General features: G+C 47.9%; 1 protein-coding gene across 1 annotated transcript in view; it reads right to left on the reverse strand.

Moving 5' to 3' along the window:
• STAB2 (stabilin 2) overlaps window positions 1-19,381 on the reverse strand; it is a 206,502-nt gene that overhangs the window by 12,984 nt on the left and 174,137 nt on the right. The window contains exons 52-60 of the mRNA XM_062203017.1: window positions 17,002-17,091; window positions 14,960-15,106; window positions 13,631-13,687; window positions 9,480-9,609; window positions 8,830-8,979; window positions 7,802-7,906; window positions 6,819-6,926; window positions 2,229-2,422; window positions 999-1,140 (exon numbers count right to left, since the gene is read on the reverse strand). Coding sequence (XP_062059001.1) covers window positions 999-1,140; window positions 2,229-2,422; window positions 6,819-6,926; window positions 7,802-7,906; window positions 8,830-8,979; window positions 9,480-9,609; window positions 13,631-13,687; window positions 14,960-15,106; window positions 17,002-17,091 — 1,123 coding nt within the window. The remainder of the gene's footprint in view (window positions 1-998; window positions 1,141-2,228; window positions 2,423-6,818; window positions 6,927-7,801; window positions 7,907-8,829; window positions 8,980-9,479; window positions 9,610-13,630; window positions 13,688-14,959; window positions 15,107-17,001; window positions 17,092-19,381) is intronic.

The raw sequence follows: 19,381 nt of genomic DNA on the forward strand, positions 1-19,381 counted from the left end.
TGCAGGCATTTGGGGCATGAACCAGTAGATGGAAGATCTATTTTTCCCTCTCTATGTCACTCTGCCTTTCAGATAAATAAACCTTGGGAAAAACACGCCGGGGCTGGCATTGTGGTGTAATGGGTAAACCTGTGATGCCAGCATCCCATATGGGCACCAGTTTGTGTCTGGAAAAAGCAATTTTCCCAGTTTGGCCTGGGAAAAGCAGTGGAAGATGATTCAAGTGTTTGGGCCTTTACCACCATGTGGGAGACTCACATGAAGCTCCTGGCTTTGGCCTGGCTCAGCCTTGGCCTTTGTGGCCATTTGGGGCATCAAACAGCAGATGGAAGATCAATCTCTTCTTATCTGTCTCTTGCGCATGCTAGCTCGAGCGCTCTCTCTCCCTCCCTCCCCCCATACCTCCCTCCCCTCTCCCTCTCTTTTTATATGTCTTTCAAATAAATAGATTTTTTTTAAAAAAAAAAAAAGCCCTGTTGCCCACACTCTGAGCTTCTGTGTGGTTTTCTGCTCTCTGGGTATTATGGTGCTTGGTTTTAGTATAGCTGAGTGCTTATTATAAGCCATTTGAATCGTCCTTGGAAATAAATGGGGTATGTGCCGGTCAATGTGCTACTCTCCAAACAACTGTTAAGAAATTGCTTCTGCATGTGACAGGCACTTCTTGGTTATTGAATACCCTAATGTGATTTTTAATTAAGTATCTTAATTAATACCCTCGATTTCATTTCCATCAGCAGTCACATGGGTTACTAAGCATCTCAGGATGAGCAAGTGTGGGGAAAAGCCTTGGTAGACACCCTTTGTGCTCCCTTCCTGGCTGCAGCAGCTCAAGGTCCAATTCTGAGTTGGCTCCGCCCCTCTGCTACCTCCCCTGGGTCTGGGCAACCTAGGGGTCACTTTGGTCCCTGTCTTATGCTGTGCTGTGTTTCCTTTTCCTCTTGTACAGGTCCCTTCCCCAGGCCTGAATGAGGTGGTGCTGCTGGCCAGTCACTCACCCTGGAAGTGGAGGTCGGTACAGCTGGCATCCGCGTGGCACTGTCCGTTGTCCTGCAGGCAGCGGTCCAGGGGCAGCTTCTCCGGCTCACAGTTCACCCCGTCTCCCACATAGTGACTTTTGCACTCACACTTGTGCTTGCCCTGTGGGAAGAGCAGGACGAGGTGAAAGCGCCTTCTCTCTAGGACCCTGGGACCCCCCCCCCCCACCAGTGCTGTGGGGACCACCATGTAGCCCAGCAGGGGTTCAGAAGGACCCGAGAGAAGGTGTCTCTCCTGTCCAGTGGAGGGGAAGTTCCTGCCGTGCTTTGCTTTTGCACAGGTTCATGATGGAAGCTTGTCAGCCTTCACACCTTGGTTCCAGCGTCACTTCTCTTACTGCCCTCCATAAAGGAGCGCCCCAGTTCCTTCCAGTGTGTGCGGGCCCCCTCCGTGCTGTGAGGCTCCTGGACGGAGTCCTGGCCCTCCCTCTACTTGTGCGTCAGCTCTGGGAAGGCAGGGACCCATTCTATCCATTCGCTGCGGTATCCTTGGCACCTGCCATAGTCGTAGCAGGTGCTCAGAGGAGCAACGATCTCATTTCATCTCTACAACAGCCCTGTGATGTGTGCGTTCTCATTTGGCCCGCTTTGCAGACGAGAAAACTGAGACTCAGAATAAGTAGCCAGCCCCAGGTCTTGTGGTGTATGAGCCCAGGAACTAGGACCCTATGGGACCCTAAGACTACCCTTGTAACACTAGTGGACATTCTCTCCTGTCGTCTCTTCCCAACAGGTGAACCGGGCATGGACTCCATTCCACCAAGACTTGGAGGAGTGCCCGAGTCTGTGCTTTTCATGATACTTCTTACCTCCCTTTTCATTTTAATAAACTTTTCATTGTGAGCAATTTTAGATTTATGGATCTCGGCAAAGACAGCAGAGAGAACTCCCCTATGCCCTTCCCCCATCTCACTGAACCAAGTGCATTTGTCAAAACTAGGAAATTAGTGTTGGGATAGGCCTAGTAAGTGAGCAGCTGGCTTGGCGTGGGCCTCACCAGTTTTTCCACGGATGTCCTTTTTATTCCTAGGATACCAGCCAGAAGCCCCCTGGCCTCTGATGAGACTTAGTCTAAGGTGGGATGCAAGCTTAGAGAGAGATCCATGGGCGAGCAGAGCCCTGCAGGTGGAGGAGCCAGGCTGGGCAAAGCACAAGGGCCGCTCCCCAGGTCCCTGGGGAGGCGCGACTCACCGGGCCAGTCATCTTGCAGGTGGCGTGCTCGTGACAGCCCCCGTTGAGGCCATCTGCACAGGGGTCGATGGCTGTGCAGCTGCGGCCGTCGCCCTGGTAGCCTTTCTGGCAGCTGCAGGAGACTCTGGTGCCCTTCTGGGAGCACCTGGCAACCTTGGCACAGCCCCCGTTGTTCTGTTTGCAGAAGTCCACCACTGCAAGAGCAGCGGGAGATGGTCTGGATGTGGCTGGAAGCCCCCTCTCCCCTCCCCAGGCCTCATGCATTGACAGGAAATGCCCCTTGGGAGGTCCTAAGAGGGCGCCAACTGCAGCCACGCCGGGCTTTACAGCGGAGGCCTTTGGGAAGTGATTCAGCTTAGCTAAGCTCTGCAGAGTGGAGCCCCCATGCCTGGATTCTGGTGGCTTTGGAAGCAGAGGGAGAGGCACAGACCAGACAGAGACATGCAGGCCCCTGCCTCACGACACCCTGGGCTGCCTCTCCGACTCCGCCAGCAGGAAGACCACTGCCAGGTGAGGCCCCTCGGCTTTGCAACTCCAGTTCTGTGGCCAAAATAAACCTCTCTTCTTTAGCTGCTTTGCCTTTATCAGTGAGGTAGACTGAACTTCAGTTTGTTCATAGACAAAATAGGGGCTTTTATTATTTAAAAAAAAAAGTAGCCTGCCCCAGGTATTTCATCGAAGTAATGAAAACCAGAGTAACACAGGGCTCGGTTTGCTCCATCTGTGTACCTGGGGCTTCATGCTGGGGTGTGGGTCACTGCAGCCCCAGAGGCGTTGGGGCAATACATGAGCTCCTATGTGCTAGTGCCTTCTCTCTGCATGGCCTGCAGGCTCTGTGCTGGCCTTTGCAATATTGATGTCCTGGGACAGCCTCACAGGCCAGGCCTGATGACATCTGTTTACATACCTTTTGGCTCCACCTTGGTAACAGTTTTAGAATTAATTTGGATTTTTAGTATTAGGATTATGTGTATACATGTGTGTGTGTGTGTGTGTAGGGTTAGCATGATATCAAACACTTTGTGAAATACACATTGTTAACCCCCATTCTATAGATGAACAAACTGAGGCTCTGAGAGCTCATCTGATCTGACAAAGGCAACGTAGCTTAAACATGGCAGGGCTGGGAGTTGATGGCAGGTGGTTTAGCTCCAGAGCCCAGGCGTTCCCCACTGTGCAATGCTGCCTTCCTTGTTTTCACAATCCTTCAAATTTCACTAACAGATTCACTCTAGCCTCAGGAGTAACTAGGAATCTCTCGGATTTCTCCAGCCTGCAGTTCTGCCTAGACTTGAGGCTGCCACCTGAGACTCTGAGAGACTAGATGTGGGGACAAAAAGCTCCATCCTGAATTCGGCAGGGGAGAAAGAGGACCTGGTCTTTGCTGCCCTGGTGGTGCACTGACCCACAGCAGTGCCTTGTAGCAGGTTCCAAAATTATAGCACACATAGCATGATCCAGTGTCTGCAGAAATGTATGTCCTTATATATTCACAAAAAATCTTGAAGTTATGTGTGGCCAAGAGTGCTAACTTTCCCGTAATACTTAGTCTCTCTTTTTCCTACAGTCATAGATTTTTGGTTGGATTCATGGCTGCCCAATGAAAGACTACATTTCCCAGGATCCCTTGCAGTTAGGCCTGACAGATGAGGAGGTTCTAGCCAATGGAATGGCAGCAGACCTGTTTTTTAGCAACTTTATGCTCTGGTCTTAGAGGGAAGGAGGTTTGTCTCCTTTTTCTCTCTCCTGCACTCTGCTGCCTGGGATGTGCTTATGGTGGTGGCCATTTCAGACCAGACAGGCGAGCAGTGGCAGAGCAGAGAGATAGGAGTCTAGGCCCCGAGAGACCTTTCAGGTGAAATTCTGGGTAAGTCCTGGGTGCCTCCCTCAAACTTACAGGAGGCAGAAAGAAACACTTGCCTGTGTCTGTACCCATCATTTGGCTTTCTGCACAGCTGAACCTATGTCCTCACTACTCTAGACAGACGTTGCTAGGCTCACAGTGGTTCTCACTGGGCTGTGAGAGCATGTAAGTTGAACTTTTTAAAGATACTGTGTGTTCCGGCGCCGCGGCTCACTAGGCTAATCCTCCGCCTTGCGGCGCTGGCACACCGGGTTCTAGTCCCGGTCGGGGTGCCGGATTCTGTCCCGGTTGCCCCTCTTCCAGGCCAGCTCTCTGCTGTGGCCAGGGAGTGCAGTGGAGGATGGCCCAAGTCCTTGGGCCCTGCACCCCATGGGAGACCAGGAGAAACACCTGGCTCCTGCCATCAGATCAGCGCGGTGTGCCAGCCACGGCGGCCATTGGAGGGTGAACCAACGGCAAAGGAAGACCTTTCTCTCTGTCTCTCTCTCTCACTGTCCACTCTGCCTGTCAAAAAATAAAAAAAAAATTAAAAAAGATACTGTGTGCAGGGCTGGCGTTATGGCGCAGTGGGCTATGTCACTGTGTGTGACAATGGCATCCCAAACTGGCGTGCCAGTCGGAGTCCCGGCTGCTCTGCTTCTGATAAAGCTGCCTGCTAACACAGCTGGGAAGACAGCATATGATGGCCCAACACAATAAACAGGCAAAAGCTCCCTTTTTAAACTGAACAAAGGGAGAGAGTTTTACTAATGAATTAAAATCTTGTAAATAGGTGGTCATCATTTTGACATAGCTTTCCTCATGGGCACTGTCTACCTCAAAAGAAACAAACCAGTAACAGAACATGCCTGTGACTACAGGTTTCTAGTGTAGGCCACAAAAGATTAGGGACAGAGCACCCCCTTGACTTGCAGTCTCTTAAAGGTTTCCTCTGGTCTGTGTTAACTTTAAACCAGGAGGAAGAGTAAGCTAGGAGGCAGAAGCAATGTAGAGATAGGTGGCAGGCCAATTAATGCTGCCTGACACAGTGATCTGCCATCAAGGAGACCCAACCACTGCATTGGTTTTCAATATGGAAAGCCAGGACTTCAGCAGAAGTCAGCTTATGAAGAGCCCTGGCAGCTCAGCCAGCCAAGAGTTGGGTCACTGGAAATGCACCTGCCCTGGAGCTGAAGGGAACCAGGTCAGAGCCACAGACCCTGTTAGCTCTAAGCTGAAAAGCCCTTTACTCGCCCCAGCTCCCAAAGTAACCACTGCTGTCAAGGGGGTGGCCAAGTAGGGACAGCAACATTGCAGGCAGAACTGTAAATTACCTAAAAATGTTTTCCTTTTAGAGATGCCACCTACCTTCTCTTTGAGCCAGCTCTCCTCTCAGGCCAGCTAGGTAATAGAAGTCAACAGGGTACCTCCCTTAGGATGTACCCCATGTGAAGAGGTCGATAGGTCTGAGAACTCATGACTGGCAAGGCTTTAAATCCCACCTGAGTATTCTCAAGCCCTTTCTGTCAGTTTCTATTTGCCTCTCAATGAGAAGGCTGGTGATTTAATAATGACTCTGTCCTTGGTTTTAGATCCTGTGAATTTAAACTGCTTGTTAGATTTGTTTTCTCCAGACTTGAAAAAGTAAAATTCTAGATAGCCATGCACATGAAACATCCAATAGAAACAGTTTCTTCAAGCTGGCACTGTATCCCCCTGGAGAAGCCCCTTCCCAAAGACGCCCCTTTTCAGCATGAAGCATCCAGAGTGATCATTGTCTAGTCCCCCCTAGCAGATGTTAGGGTACATTCTTGTTAAGGGAGGAATGTGAGGAATCAGATGGGTTAATAGGTAGTCAGGGTGGTCCCAATGGAATTTTGGATGTAGAATATTTGCTCCCCCCCCAAAAAAAAAGTTATCTTTAGCAAGAACAAATAGGCTGCCCTCCTTTCTTCAGAATCTCCAAATTTACCATGACAATAGCAAGGGAGTAGTGATCACAGGTTATTGTAAAAACAAGTTACCTATCCCACCTTCCAGATGGTATTTTTGGTTTATCACGAACAAGCCAGATGGGATAAAGAACTGTAAATCAGGTCTTTTGATGGGTTTTGTCCCTGCCTGGTAACTGAGTGCCAATCTGACTGTCAAGGTTTTTTCCTCCAAAATTGTAGTTAAATACCCCAGTGCCATGGGGCCTTTTGGGTTTTTTCCTTTCTTGGAAGCCCCCTTCCATGCCACTCTGGCTGGAGGTCTTTGACTCTAATACATTTTTTTAAATCTAAAAAAAAAAAAAAAAAAAAAAAAAAAAAAAAAAAGATGGCCCAAGTACTTCAGCCTCTGTCACTTTAAAGGAGACCAGGGTGGAGTTCCTGGTCCCTGGTTTAGCCTGACGTAGATCTGGCTGTTGCAGCCATTTGGGGAATGAGCCAGTAGCTGGAAAAATCTTCTTCTTCCTCTGCCTTTCAAATCAATCAATCAAAAATAAAATAAAAACACATCAGGTTACTTGCAGAGTTAGAAAAGCACTACAAAGTGCAACCCTGGTTGCAAAATCATTTTGAAGCCATGAGCTGGGAGGTGGGCAGGCCGATCCTGAGCCGACTCCTTGAGGACACTGGTCATTGAGGGTTTGGCACTGTGGAAGTGGCCCAGGCAGGACATGGTGGGGGGAAGCCCAGACACTGACCACATCCTGCTCCTCTCCTGTGCCACATGCCATGTCACATACGTGGGAAGGGACTCACCTGTACATGTCACCCCATCACCTTCGTAATTCAAGTTACACTCACACGTGTTGTTCTCCCTACAGGTGGCATGAGCGGAACAAGGAGGCGTGCATGCTGGGGGCAAAACTGCAGAAAACAAAAAGGGGGGGTGTCACCAATCCTCTTGTACCCATGGTGAGCAACACTGGGGTCCACCTGAGGAGTTTTGCCAAGACTGTTGCTGTGACCTGCTGCTGTGTTTTCTAAGTACTCCCCATTGCCAGAGGATGGGGTGAGTTGCTAGGGTCCGCCTCAGCCTGCAGATTCTGAGACTCTAGAATTACTCCTTTATAGTGAGACCTCTCTGTGACTCAGATTATCATGCTAACTTTAGCGGCAACCAGCTGAAACTTTATACCTCAGAACTTGCCAGCAGGGATGAACTTGGTAGATAAGCTCCGTGGCCCCAGGGACATGGGGTTCCAGGTAGAGCTGGTTAAATTGGAGGGGAAGTTCCACAGCCTTTGCAGGGTACCACGGAGCCTGGGAGAAGTCTGGAGCCTGGTGACTGAGTGGGGCTGCAGCGTGCATGGGCAGCCTGAAGCCAGTGTTGTGTGGGGGAGGAGGCACTGGTGCTAAACCTCTGTTGGTATTCTTGGAACCTCAGGTCACTGAGGAGGAGCCTAGTGCTGTCCTCTGACCTCAGGGAGGGTGGAATGACAGTGACCCACACTGGATGAGTCAACTGTCGCATTTCAAATCTTCTAGAACGTAGGGCCTCAGCTATGGTTCTTGCATGATGTGGGTCAAGGTTATGACAATGATGATAGTGCTGACTGTTCTTGAGCACCTGCACACTGGGCACTTCACAACCATGACCTTAACCTTCACAGCCATCCTCCCCTTACAAAGTGTGTATACTTTCCCTTACTGGCAGGCACCCCTGCAACCTCACTTGGATGCTCTCAGCCTGGTCCATGGTGGCTGGGTGTTGCCAGCAGTTGGGCCCTCCCCTGACAGACCTGTCTGGGTGTCACAGAAGCGGCCTGTCCACCCTGCTTCACAGAGGCACTGCCCGGAGCCGGTGATCCCATCATCGCACTGTCCATGTTCTGAGCAGCTGCAGGCTATAAAGCAGATCAGAGAGAGGGCGGTCATCAGTGACTGGACATCGGGATGCAATCAGGAAAGCCATTCCTTTGGTCCAGTACAGCAGCCAGTAGGCAGGTGTGGATGAGTAAATGTTAAAATTAAAAACTCAGCCCCGTGATCACCCATTTTCTGTGTTTAACAGCCACATGTGGCTGGTGACTACTGTGCTGGACAGAGGAGTCACAGAATATTCCAGCTAGGCTCCAAGTGTGATTGGCCCACCTGTGGTTTTGCCATGCCTGGCCCTTCACCTCTGTTAGGCATCTACTCAAATATTCCTTGTGTGCTGGGTCTTCTAGAACAGGGCCTACTCTTAATCTTGACCCCTCTACCTACTTCTTTGTCTTCATATCCTTTGTCACTACTTCTGATTCTGTGAGCTCTTTGATAACTGGGATTTTGTTCCTTAGCCTCTACCTCCACAAACCAACATATCCCTGGACCTTAGAACTCTTGCTGTGTTTTGAGCAGATCATGTCACCTCTTTGCTTTCTTCATCTGCTCACTGGTGATCCTAACAGTGCCTACTCCAAAGGGCTATCGGGAGGAATACATGGGAAAATGTAGATACTTGGCACAAAGGAGGTGCTCACTAGATGTTAGCTGTTAATACTCATAAGGACGCAACAAATCCATGCAGGGTCCATGGCTGAATGAATGACTGTTGTGTGGCTGCAGCTTGCCGTGGGCACCACAGGGCATGTGAGGCTCTTTTCATGGGTGGAAACCGGGAATACAGCCAAGGAGGCAAAAAACACGCAGGGCAGGCAGATGGCAGGTGGGGTCAGGAAGGAAGGGAAGGAGGATGCTTCCAGGTCAGGCAGGTGGTATGGATGAAGACAGACAGCACACAGCCAACAAGACAGGCCCCAGCTCTGGGAGGTGGTACCGCACGTACCCTGACAGTCGGGCCCAAATCTCCCGGGCCAGCAGAGCTCACACGCTGTCCCGTTGAATCCGGTGTTGCATTTACACTGTCCTGTGGCTGAGTAGGAATCCAGGCAGACGCCCCGGTGGTTACAGGGGGTATCTGGTCCTCCAGGGCAGGCTGGAAGAGAGGATACAGCAGTGACTCAGCCTACCAGACCCAGAGCAGCTCAGTGCCTTTGTCACCTTTGTTAGCATGCTGTGGATTCTACATCCACTAACTCGGATGGATCATGGCCTTGCTCTAAGGGAGATGGGTTTCAAAGTATCTGATAGTAGTCTGCCTGGGCAGGGGGACAGACTGAACTGTGCACTGCATTTGGGGGTCAGGAGACCTGGATTAGAGTGTTTCTGGGCTAAGGAGTGAATTTGCTCTGAGTTTTAGTTTTCAAAGCCCAAAACGACAATGGTAGTGATGATGGTGGTGTGCTTGTTCTACACCATGCCGTTATTGTGAGGATCAAACGAGAGGCTACATATAACTGAGGCAATTTTGGAAATACAAGCCAATGAACAAATCGAAGGGATGGCACTGATTTTTATGACTGGTCCTTAGGCATCATTCCTCCATTGCCTTATGACTTGAGAGCTTTCAGGTCTGTGCAGCGAGCATACCCTCACCTTGACAGTCCGGGAGGAAGTAGCCTTTGCAGCACTTGAGGACTGGGATCACCAGGGTGCACTGGTGCTGACAGCCATCCACCTTCCTCTTCAGCAGGGGCAGCTGGTAGGCACACTTCTGCTTCACACCCTGAGGGAAGAGAGCTGATGAGGCCGTCACCCTATGTCACGTGGACTTGGACTCTGGGACTCTAGCCCAACCTCTGGTAGAGACCCTGGTCCTGCTCAAGTGAAAAAATGGGACTTTCCATGGGCCTTAATGCTTTTTTTATGGCAATTCTTTCCAGAGTGGGCATTTGGCTTAGTATCTGTGTCCTATATCAGAGTGTTTGGGTTCAAAGTCCTGGCTTTGTGTCCAGTTCCAGCTTCCTGCTAATGTGCACCATGGGAGGGAAGTGATGGCTGTAGAACTTGGGCACCTGTCACCGATGTTGAACTGGGTTCCTGGCTCCTGGTTTCAGCTTGGCCCAGCCCTGGCTGTTGCAGGCATTTGGGAAGTGATACAGCAGATTAGAGATATCTCTGTCTCTGAGTATCTGTCATTGATTCTGCCTTTCACATAAATAAATAAAAATTTAAAAGGCAATTATTTCTTAGGGGAGTTGAGGTATCTGGGAGAAGAGACAGGGCCAAGCTGAAGTCCATGGAAGATTTTTTTCCCAGTCTTACAGGCAAGGACTTTCTGAATCAGAACTGTTTACAAATGGTCTGGAGGCCTGGGGAGGGATTGGGGAGAGCCCCCCACCCCCCCACCAGTCCTTAGCAAGGAGAGTGCAAGTTACTGTTTGTTTTGTAGAAATGTTTTTGTTAGGGCTTTTACTAGTAGAGTAGAAAGAGCTTGACTTTGTACTAAGTAATTCAGAAAACAGTATTTAATGAGCATTTCCTATGCACCAGCCCCTCACTTAAATGTAGCATACTTTATAGTTTTCTTTTCCTAGTAACTGCACAGAGAACTGTTGTTAACTCCATTTTATATTAAAGATTTATTTATTTGAAAGGCAGAGTTACAGAGAGGCAGAGAGAGAGAGAGAGAGAGAGAGGGGCAGAGAGAGAAAGAGAGAGAGAGAGAGAAAACAGGAGCTTCCTCTGGGTCTCCAACACAGGTACAGGGCCCAAGGACTTGGGTCATCTTGCACTGCTTTCCCAGGCCATAGCAGAGAGCTGGATTGCAAGTGGAGCAGCCAGGTCTTGAACTGGCACCCATATCAGACGCCAGTGCCACAGACAGTGGCTTTACCTGCTACGCTATAGCACCGGCCCCTATATGTGCATTTTAAAGGTTTATTTATTCCCAATCCAAATACCAATGACATTCTTCTCAGATCTAGAAAAAAGGATTCTGAATTCATGTGGAAACACAAGAGACCATGAATAGCTGAAGCAATTTCAGACAACAAAAACAAAGCTGGAGGCATCACAATATCAGATTTCAAGACATACTATAGGGGCCAGTGCTGTGACATAACCAGTAAAGCTGCCACCTGCAGTGCTGGCATCCCGTATAGGCACTGGTTCATGTCCCGGCTGCTCAATTTCTAATCCAGCTCTCTGCTATGGCCTGGGAAAGCAGTGCAATATGGCCCAGGTCCTTGGGCCCCTGCACCTACATGGGATACCTGGAGGAAGCTCCTGGCTCCTGATCAGCACAGCTCCGGCCTTTGCAGCCAACTAGGGAGTGAACCAGCGGATGGAAGACTTCTGTCTGTCTGTCTGTCTCTCTCTGCCTCTCCTTTTCTCACTGTGTAACTCTTTCAAGTAAATAAATAAATCTTTAAAAAAATATATATTACAGGCCAGTTATAAAAACAGCATGGTACTGGAACAGAAATAGACATGTAGACCAATGGAACAGAATACAAAACCCAGAAATCAATCCACACATCTACAACCAGCTGATCTTTGACGAAGAAGATAAAATCAATCCCTGGAGAAAGTCAGTCTCTTCAACAAATGGTGCTGGGAAAATTGGATCTCTGTGTGTAGAAGTATGTACCAGACCCATACCGTATACCTTATACAAAAATCCACACAAAATGGATTTAGGACCTAAATCTACCACCTGATACCATCAAATTACTAGAGGAGAACTTTGGGGAAATTCTGTAAGACATTGGTCTAGGGAAAGATTTCTTAGAAAAGACCCCTTCAGAAGCACAAGCCATCAAAGCAAAAAGTAGACAAATGGAATTACATCAAGCTAAGAAGCTTCTGCACTGCAAAGGAGGCACTCAGCAAAGTGAAGAGGCAACTGACAGAATGGGAGAAAATATTTGTAAACTCTGCAACTGATAAAGGATTAATATCCAGAATCTATAGTGATCAAGAAACTCAACAAGAACAAAACAATCCATTTAAGAAATGGGCAGAGGACTTGAGCAAACATTTTTCAAAAGAGGAAATTCAAATGGTCCACAGACACTTGAAAAAATGCTCAGGATCACTAGCCACTAGAGAAACGCAAATCGAAACTACAGTGAGGTTTCACCTCAACCCAGTTAGAATGGATCTCATACAGAAACCAACAAACAATATATGCTGGTGAGGATGTAGGGAAAAAGGTATCCTAATTCAGTGTTGGTGGGAATGTAAACTAGTACAGCCATTGTGGAAAACCATATGGGGATTCTTCAGAAATCTGAAAATAGATCTACCATATGACCCAACCATCTCACTGCTAGGAATTTACTCAAACCAAATGCAATCAGCATATGAAAGAGTTATCTGTACCCCCATGTTTATTGCATCTCAATTCCCAATGGCTAAGATATAGAATCAACCCAGAAGCCCATCAACCAATAAGTGGATAAAGAAAATGTGGTATATATACACTAAGGAATACTGGCCATAAAAAAGAATGAAATTTTCTGTCTTTCACAACAAAATGGATGCAACTAGAAATCATTATATTTTGTGAAAATAGCTAGTTTTCCTTGATCTGTGGTAAGAGAGCACAAAAAAATGTAATATATATGAGTGAAATTGACATGGTCAGTTTTGATTATTGTTACAGCCCTTGTCTCTACTGTTGAGGAATGGTGTTTTTTCCGTCTTACTATTTGTTCAAGTCTTTACTTAGTGTAGGGTTAATCTTATGAATGTAAAGTAAACTGAAAGTAGATCACTATAAAAATAAATAGAAGGAATAAGAGAGGAAGGAGGAGAAAGGGTGGGAGCATGGGCAGGAGGGAGAGTAGGATGGGAAGTATCACTGTGTTCCTAAATCTGTATGCATGAAATACATGAAATTTGTTCACCTTATATAAATAAAAATTATAAAAATAAAATTACAAAATATGTATTTATTTGAAAGGCAGAGTTACGTAGAGAGAGAAAAGGAGATAAACACACACACAGAGATATCTCCTATCTGCCTGTTTAATCCCCAAATGATCACAATAGCTGGGGCTGGGTTAGTCCAAAGCTGGAAGCCAGGAGCTTCTTTTGGATCTTCCACATGGGTTCAGGAGTCCTTGGACCCTCCTCTGCTGCTTTCCCAGGTGCATTTGCAGGGAGCTGGATTGGAAGTAGAGCAGCCAGGATACCATCTGGCACCCATTAAAGGATGCTGGCCTTGCAGGCAGTTGCTTAACCTGCTATGCCACAATACTAGTCCCTGTTAGCTCCATTTTATAGAGGCAAAACTGATAGATTATGTGACTTGCTGGAAGTTACTGGAATTTGGGTCCATGCCTGTGGCTTCCAGTTTTCATTGGGTTGTCCATTACCCTACATGAGTGTCTGAGCCGACTTTAATCTTAGCTTTTTGCCCCTACTAGCTGTGTGGCCGTGGGCAGACTGCTTACACACTGAGGCTCTTTTCTCCTATGTGAAGTGAAGGTAAGGGGTAAATGATGAACAGGGATAATGGACATACAAAGGGCCCAATATAATTATATTTATCATTGGAGTCTCTGAGGTTTACTTTTATATACAGTTTCTGGAAGATGTAGTAGGTTGATGGCTGCCTGGGCCAAGAATGTGCATCTCTCACTCCACTGGCTTGGTTGTTAAAAGAAAGTCATATTTATACAACACACCGGCAGACAACTCCCCTCCCAATATACACATACTCACACACATCTGACAGTTGAAGTCTGGCAATGAAATATCCTTGTCTTTCCAAATGTTACTGTTGCATTTATAATTACCTTTGGTTTGCTCCATGTTGGACATCTGGGGGTATTGATACAGCTCCCACACTCTCCCTAGTATACAGAGAAGAAGCACTTAAAATCAAGAATCTTGGCAAACACAAGGAAGTGTCCTGGGTTAATACCGATACCTGGATGTATTATGAATTCAATTAATCTTGTTTAAGAGCTTCGTGATCAAAGGTGAAAAGCATACACAGTGCAACTTCGCCATGGAGAATTCTAAAGGTCTTGGGCCTCTGCTCTTTGGTTTAGTTCTTTGAAAAGTCTCCTGTTTCATAGAGCTGGACCAGGGCCATGTGATTTAGGCGATGTTACAAGCACTGAGAAATGGGAATGTGAGGATCTGTTCCGTTTTAAGTTAACTGTGATGCTTCTGATCAATCACTTGTACTCTTTGATCCCTAGTTCTAAGATGTATAAAGCAGGAATAATAATTTTTTGCTTGTATTTGATCTTCAAGGGATTAGTGAAGGACAATGATTAACTCCACAAATCTGTGTGAATACACTTATGGAATTAAGAAATCCATTCATCTCTTCCTTTGGCTGATTGGTCCCCTAAAACTTTGGGATATTTATTGAATGCCTATGAAATGCCAGGTACTGACATCAACTGGTGATACATTTTGTCATGTAAAGTCTCTTCATCTCTCTGAGACTCACTTCCAAAGCTACACAACAGAGTTGATGATAATTTCTCCTATCATTGGATAATTGAGAGAGTAACACAAGCATGGAACAAATTGGTTGGCTCAGAGGTGGGGCTCAGTAAATGAGAAAATGAATGAGATGAACGAGAAAATGTTTGGCACAGTGCAGAGCCCAGGGCAGAAGTTCAATCAATGTAGTGAGATGAACAAATGGGTAAAGAATGGAGGTATTTGGGGCTGGGACATAAATAAAAGGTTGAACATATGAAATCGCCATTGTTATAGTCTCCAAACTGTCAAGTATGGCAATTCCATTTGGTTTAATCAGAAGCTCAAAAGATGTTTGTTGATTGAATGTGTAAATGGATGGATATGAAAATGAATGGCAGAAAAACTGTCACACATTGGTATCTAAGAAGTGGGTTCTCAATGGGAAAGAAGTGAAGGGATGAATGGACAGATGGGAAGACGAAACTATTCAAGGCCTGCGGAGGGAGACGTAGACACTTGAGGATTGTTGGTTTGAAGGACGCCACCTGGTGGTCCTCAGATCTCTCTGTCCTGGTCTCTTCTAAGGACCAGCCCTCAGTGGGTTCACAGCAGAGCCTATGCTGGGTCCCAGGGCCATTCCTAGCCCAAGGCTCTTCCACTGCAGTGCCCCTGTTAGGACCCACCGAGACATTGAACGTAGTGAAAGTATCACAGCGGCCCCCCAGGGTGGGATCCATCAGCAGACAGTCGATGCCATAGGCCACGCCCAGATTGAACAAGAGCTCCCGCTGCACAATTCTGCACATTTGACCGTTCAGAAAGAGCGCGCCCTGAGAGAGAGAGAGAGAGAGAGAGAGAATAGTTAATAGTCTTCCTTAGACTTTCCATTTTCCTAGGCCATATAGAAAGTGGCCAGCAGACACAAGACTCAGAAAGAACTAAAACAAAACACAGAAAGAAAGTCAGTTAGTCAATCATCTATCAATCTCAGTAAAACTGCACCTATTATATGCCAGGTACTGTTCTGAGTGCTTTACCTAAGCAAATTCGTTCCATCTTCCCAATCCTAGGATGTAGCCTCTATGATGAGTACCCAATTGCACTCAGTTAAGAAGCTGAGGCAGGGAGGGGTTAGAAACATGCCCAGCATCACATGGCCAGTGAGATGTGCAGGCACTCGCGCCGAGGCAGTAGCCTGGGCACCTTGACTCCTCGCCCTCTGTGACGCTGCCTCTCCCAAAGTAGCAATCTGTGCAGTGGGGTGACGGGGTGCAGCTGTGATGACTCTGCTGTAGTTCCGGGTACACTTGCTGATGGGACCACTTGTGTGCAGTTAGCCAGTTTTTTTGATTAGCCTACTGAGGTTTCTGATTCAACATTTTTTCCAGGATAGACAAATGATGGACTTGAACTTTATAACAGTAATAATAACTTACATCTCACATGTACCAAGCATTATCTAAGGTTTGGATACATTTTGTTTTATGCTTACAACAATCCTGGGGTTTCCTTTACTAAGATCACCCAGTTAGTAAGTTGATGAAGATTCTTCCCTCAAGATGTAAAATGCTTTTAGGAAGTTCTTTGAAGAGAAAACTGGTACATCCTAACATTCATTGATGGGAGGGAAATAGTGTGATTCTGTGGAACGAACAATAGAAAATCATGGGCAAAGCCTTGTATGTTCACTTCGGCACAGTGTGACTCAGTTTCTCTGAGGTTCAGTTGCTCCCCTGCCCCTGCACTGGTAACAGAGTTCAGGATTCCTGAAGCATGGGGTTGTTACAGATCAAACTAAATGCTACACTGCGAGGTGCTTGGAAGGCCGCCTTTGCACACAGAACAAACCACGCCCACTCCTGCTGTCCTTCTCGGGAGAGCCTTGTTCTTTGGAGGTAGCACAGAGGGGCCTCAAGAGTGTGGCTGCGTTGGGGTAACTTTCCAGAAGCTGGGATGAAAACAAGCTAGGACTCCTCAAACTTGGTTACTGATCCAACACCTGCCACATCAAACCCCAAAGGGATTCTGGTCACACGATGGAAGCAGAATGTGTGTGGGACTTATTGGAAAGCTCCTTGAAGTGAATTATCTCAACTGGGAGATGTATCCCTCTGGCGCCTCCTTCTGCTTAGGAAGTGGACATGGTGGCTGGAGCTCCAGGGGCCATGTTGGACCCTGAGGTGAGGTTGCAGCCACAACCACGTGCTGCAGGGCAGAAAGACAGAGGGAGAGCCCCCACTGAGTGACCAAACTAGCTCAGGATTGGCTGCCTCCACCTCTGTTTTATGAGAGAGCATAAACCCTCATAGATTGAAGACATTGTCATTTTGGGCTTTCCAGTTTATATGGTGGAAATAATGCCATCAGACCCATTCATTGCATGAAATCACAGGAAGGTAGAATTGTTCAGGTCCCAGCCAGGCAAGGTGAACAGTGCAAACCTTCTCTCTCAGCTGATCTGAGAAGGAAGGGCAATGGGCTCTCCTGCTTCCCGGAAGTATCTCACACTGCAAAATAAAAGCTCCAAAGGCAAACACAATCCAGCCCATGCTGCTCTCCACAAAGGTAAGGGGGCTTCCTTCCACTGGCTGAGAGCAGGAACTGCCCAGGGTTTATCAGGGTTTTCATGTCCACTTCCGTATCCTCAGGAAAAACACCTCCAAAAGCGGCGAGAGGAAGCAGGCTTGGGGTCCAGGGAGATGGGGCAGTGGTGGGGGACACTCACAATGTCACTGCCAGCTCCGCACTTCACACTCAGCTCCGAGCCTTGCAGGGTCTTCCAGGATGCAGTCCGGGGGAGATCCACAGCCAGGACCTGTGGGGGTGATGGTGAAGTATGAGAGCCCCACATGAGGCTGCACAAGGCTGTGGAGGTGCTTGGCCAACAAACCAAATTCCCACGCAGGGCTTCCTGGGAGTTGTCGTAACTTCCGCTTTGAAGTGACAGAAGATGCAATGAAAAGGAAGTGAGGGCACGGGCCCTTGATGGGGTGGGAGGGTCCTTCTGTCAGGGCTGGTCTCCCCGCCCTTCTCTCCCCTAGCTGTGCTGGGGATCCCTGGGAAACTCTGAAGTCAATGGAAGGATGGGTTGAGTTGTGCTCCCCCAAATTGTGTGGGAGACCTGCACTCCTGGGCCTCAGAATATGACCGGATTTGGAAATATGATCGTTGCAAATGTAACAAGGTTAGATGAGGATGGGCTTTTTAAAGACTTATTTACTTGAAAGAGTTACAGAGTGAGAGAGCGAGAGAACGAGAGAGAGCCTTCACCTGTTGGCTCACTTCTCAAATGGTCACAAAGGCTAGGGCTAGGACAGGCCAATGCCAGGAGCTTCTTCCAGGTCTCCCATGTGGGTGCAGAGGCCCCAATACTTGGGCTATCCTCTGCTGCTTGCCCAGGTGCATTAGCAGGGAGCTGGATCAGAAGTGGAGCATCCAGGACTCGAACTGGTGCCCATGTGGGATGCCAGTGCCTCAGGCAGCAGCTTAACCTGCAATGCCACAGTGCTGGCCCCTAGGATGGGCCCTTGATCCGAGAGGAAGGGTGTCCTTGGAGAAAGAAGAGAATGCCACATGGCGACACAGACACACAGAGGGAGAAGACAGCCACGTGACGACAGCAGCGGGGACCAGAACAGCGTGGTTACAAGCCAAGGAATGGAAGAGATTGCCAGCAACCACCAGAAGCTGCGAGAGAAGCATGGGACAGGTGCTCCCTTGGGCCCTCCAGAGGCAGGAAGCTGGCATGTTCCATGTGCAGAACCGCGAGAGGACAAGCTGTGCTGTGTCAAGCCCCCAGGCTGTGGTGGTTTGTTACAGCAGCCCTGGGAACTGGATAGCCCCAAGTGAGGGCTTCTGGGATTCTTGGACGGCATAGACTCACAACTGGAGGCAAGCATGAGCCCAGGCTAGGGACAGGGCATGGCTGCCACGCTCCTGCAGAGCATCAGGAGCGAGCATCATTTGTGTCAACATTTTGGAACCAGGAGAAAAAGAGTCCATCCAGAAAAAAGCTGGGAGCTGCTGTTAGCAAGCATCTAAAGTGTGCACCAGGTAACCGGAAGGGCTAGCCTGTGCTCTCGGGTACTGGTTGGATTAAATAAGGCAGGTCCAAGAAACACAGCCTAGCGTGGTGCACTGGGGGGTTCAACTGCCACCGCCCGTCAGAGGGCGTCACAGCGGGGAGGGGCTGCTGATGCCCCATCTCATGGGGACAAGAACACCTGGGACGCTCTGGGCTGCACTGCCTGGATCTTGGGTTCATTACTTTCTGGGTCATTCCCGCACTATTTTGTGTTTAAACAAAACACAGCTGTCTTCCTTATCCATGAGAGCTATGGTCCAAGACCCCCAGTGGATGCCTGAAACCTGCTCTCCAGTGAATGCTACAGAGATCATGTTTTTTTTTTCCTACGTATACGTACTTAGGACAAAATTCCATTTATTGATTATAGCAAGAGCTCAACAATAACTGCTAATAAAGTAGTGCTGATAAAATGAAAATTAATAAAATGCTAAGAAAATAAAATGCTAATAATACACTATAACAAAATTCCCGGCATCACTGCTTTTGTGCTTTGGGGCCATCGTTAAGTAGCATAAGGGTCACTTGAACCCAAGTGCGGAGATGCCACATCAGTCGCTCTCATCACCAAGGAGGCCACCAAGGGACTAGTGGGTGGGGAGTGCAAGCAGCTGGGGCATATATGTATATGTTGTATGCATGTACATATGACTAATGTGTGGGAAATACATGCAGCGGGGGCATATATGTATCTGTATGTATGCATGTATGAATGACTAATGTGTGGAGAGCACATGCAGCTGGGGTAAATATGTATGTATGTTGTATGTATGTATGACGTGTGGGGAGTACATGCAGCTGGGGTATATATGTATGTATATTGTATGGATGTATGCATGACTAACGTGTGGGGATGCATGCAGTTGGGGTAAATATGTATGTTGTATGCACATATGACTAACGTGTCAGGAGTACATGCAGCTGGGGTATGCTGGGCAAAGCAACGGCTCACGTCCGGGGTGTGAGATTGTCATCGCTCCTCAGAATGGTGTGCAGCTGAAAGCATATGATTAGTTTATTT

Source organism: Lepus europaeus, chromosome 10, assembly GCF_033115175.1.
Source record: "Lepus europaeus isolate LE1 chromosome 10, mLepTim1.pri, whole genome shotgun sequence".
In the NCBI taxonomy this organism is placed as follows: domain Eukaryota; kingdom Metazoa; phylum Chordata; class Mammalia; order Lagomorpha; family Leporidae; genus Lepus; species Lepus europaeus.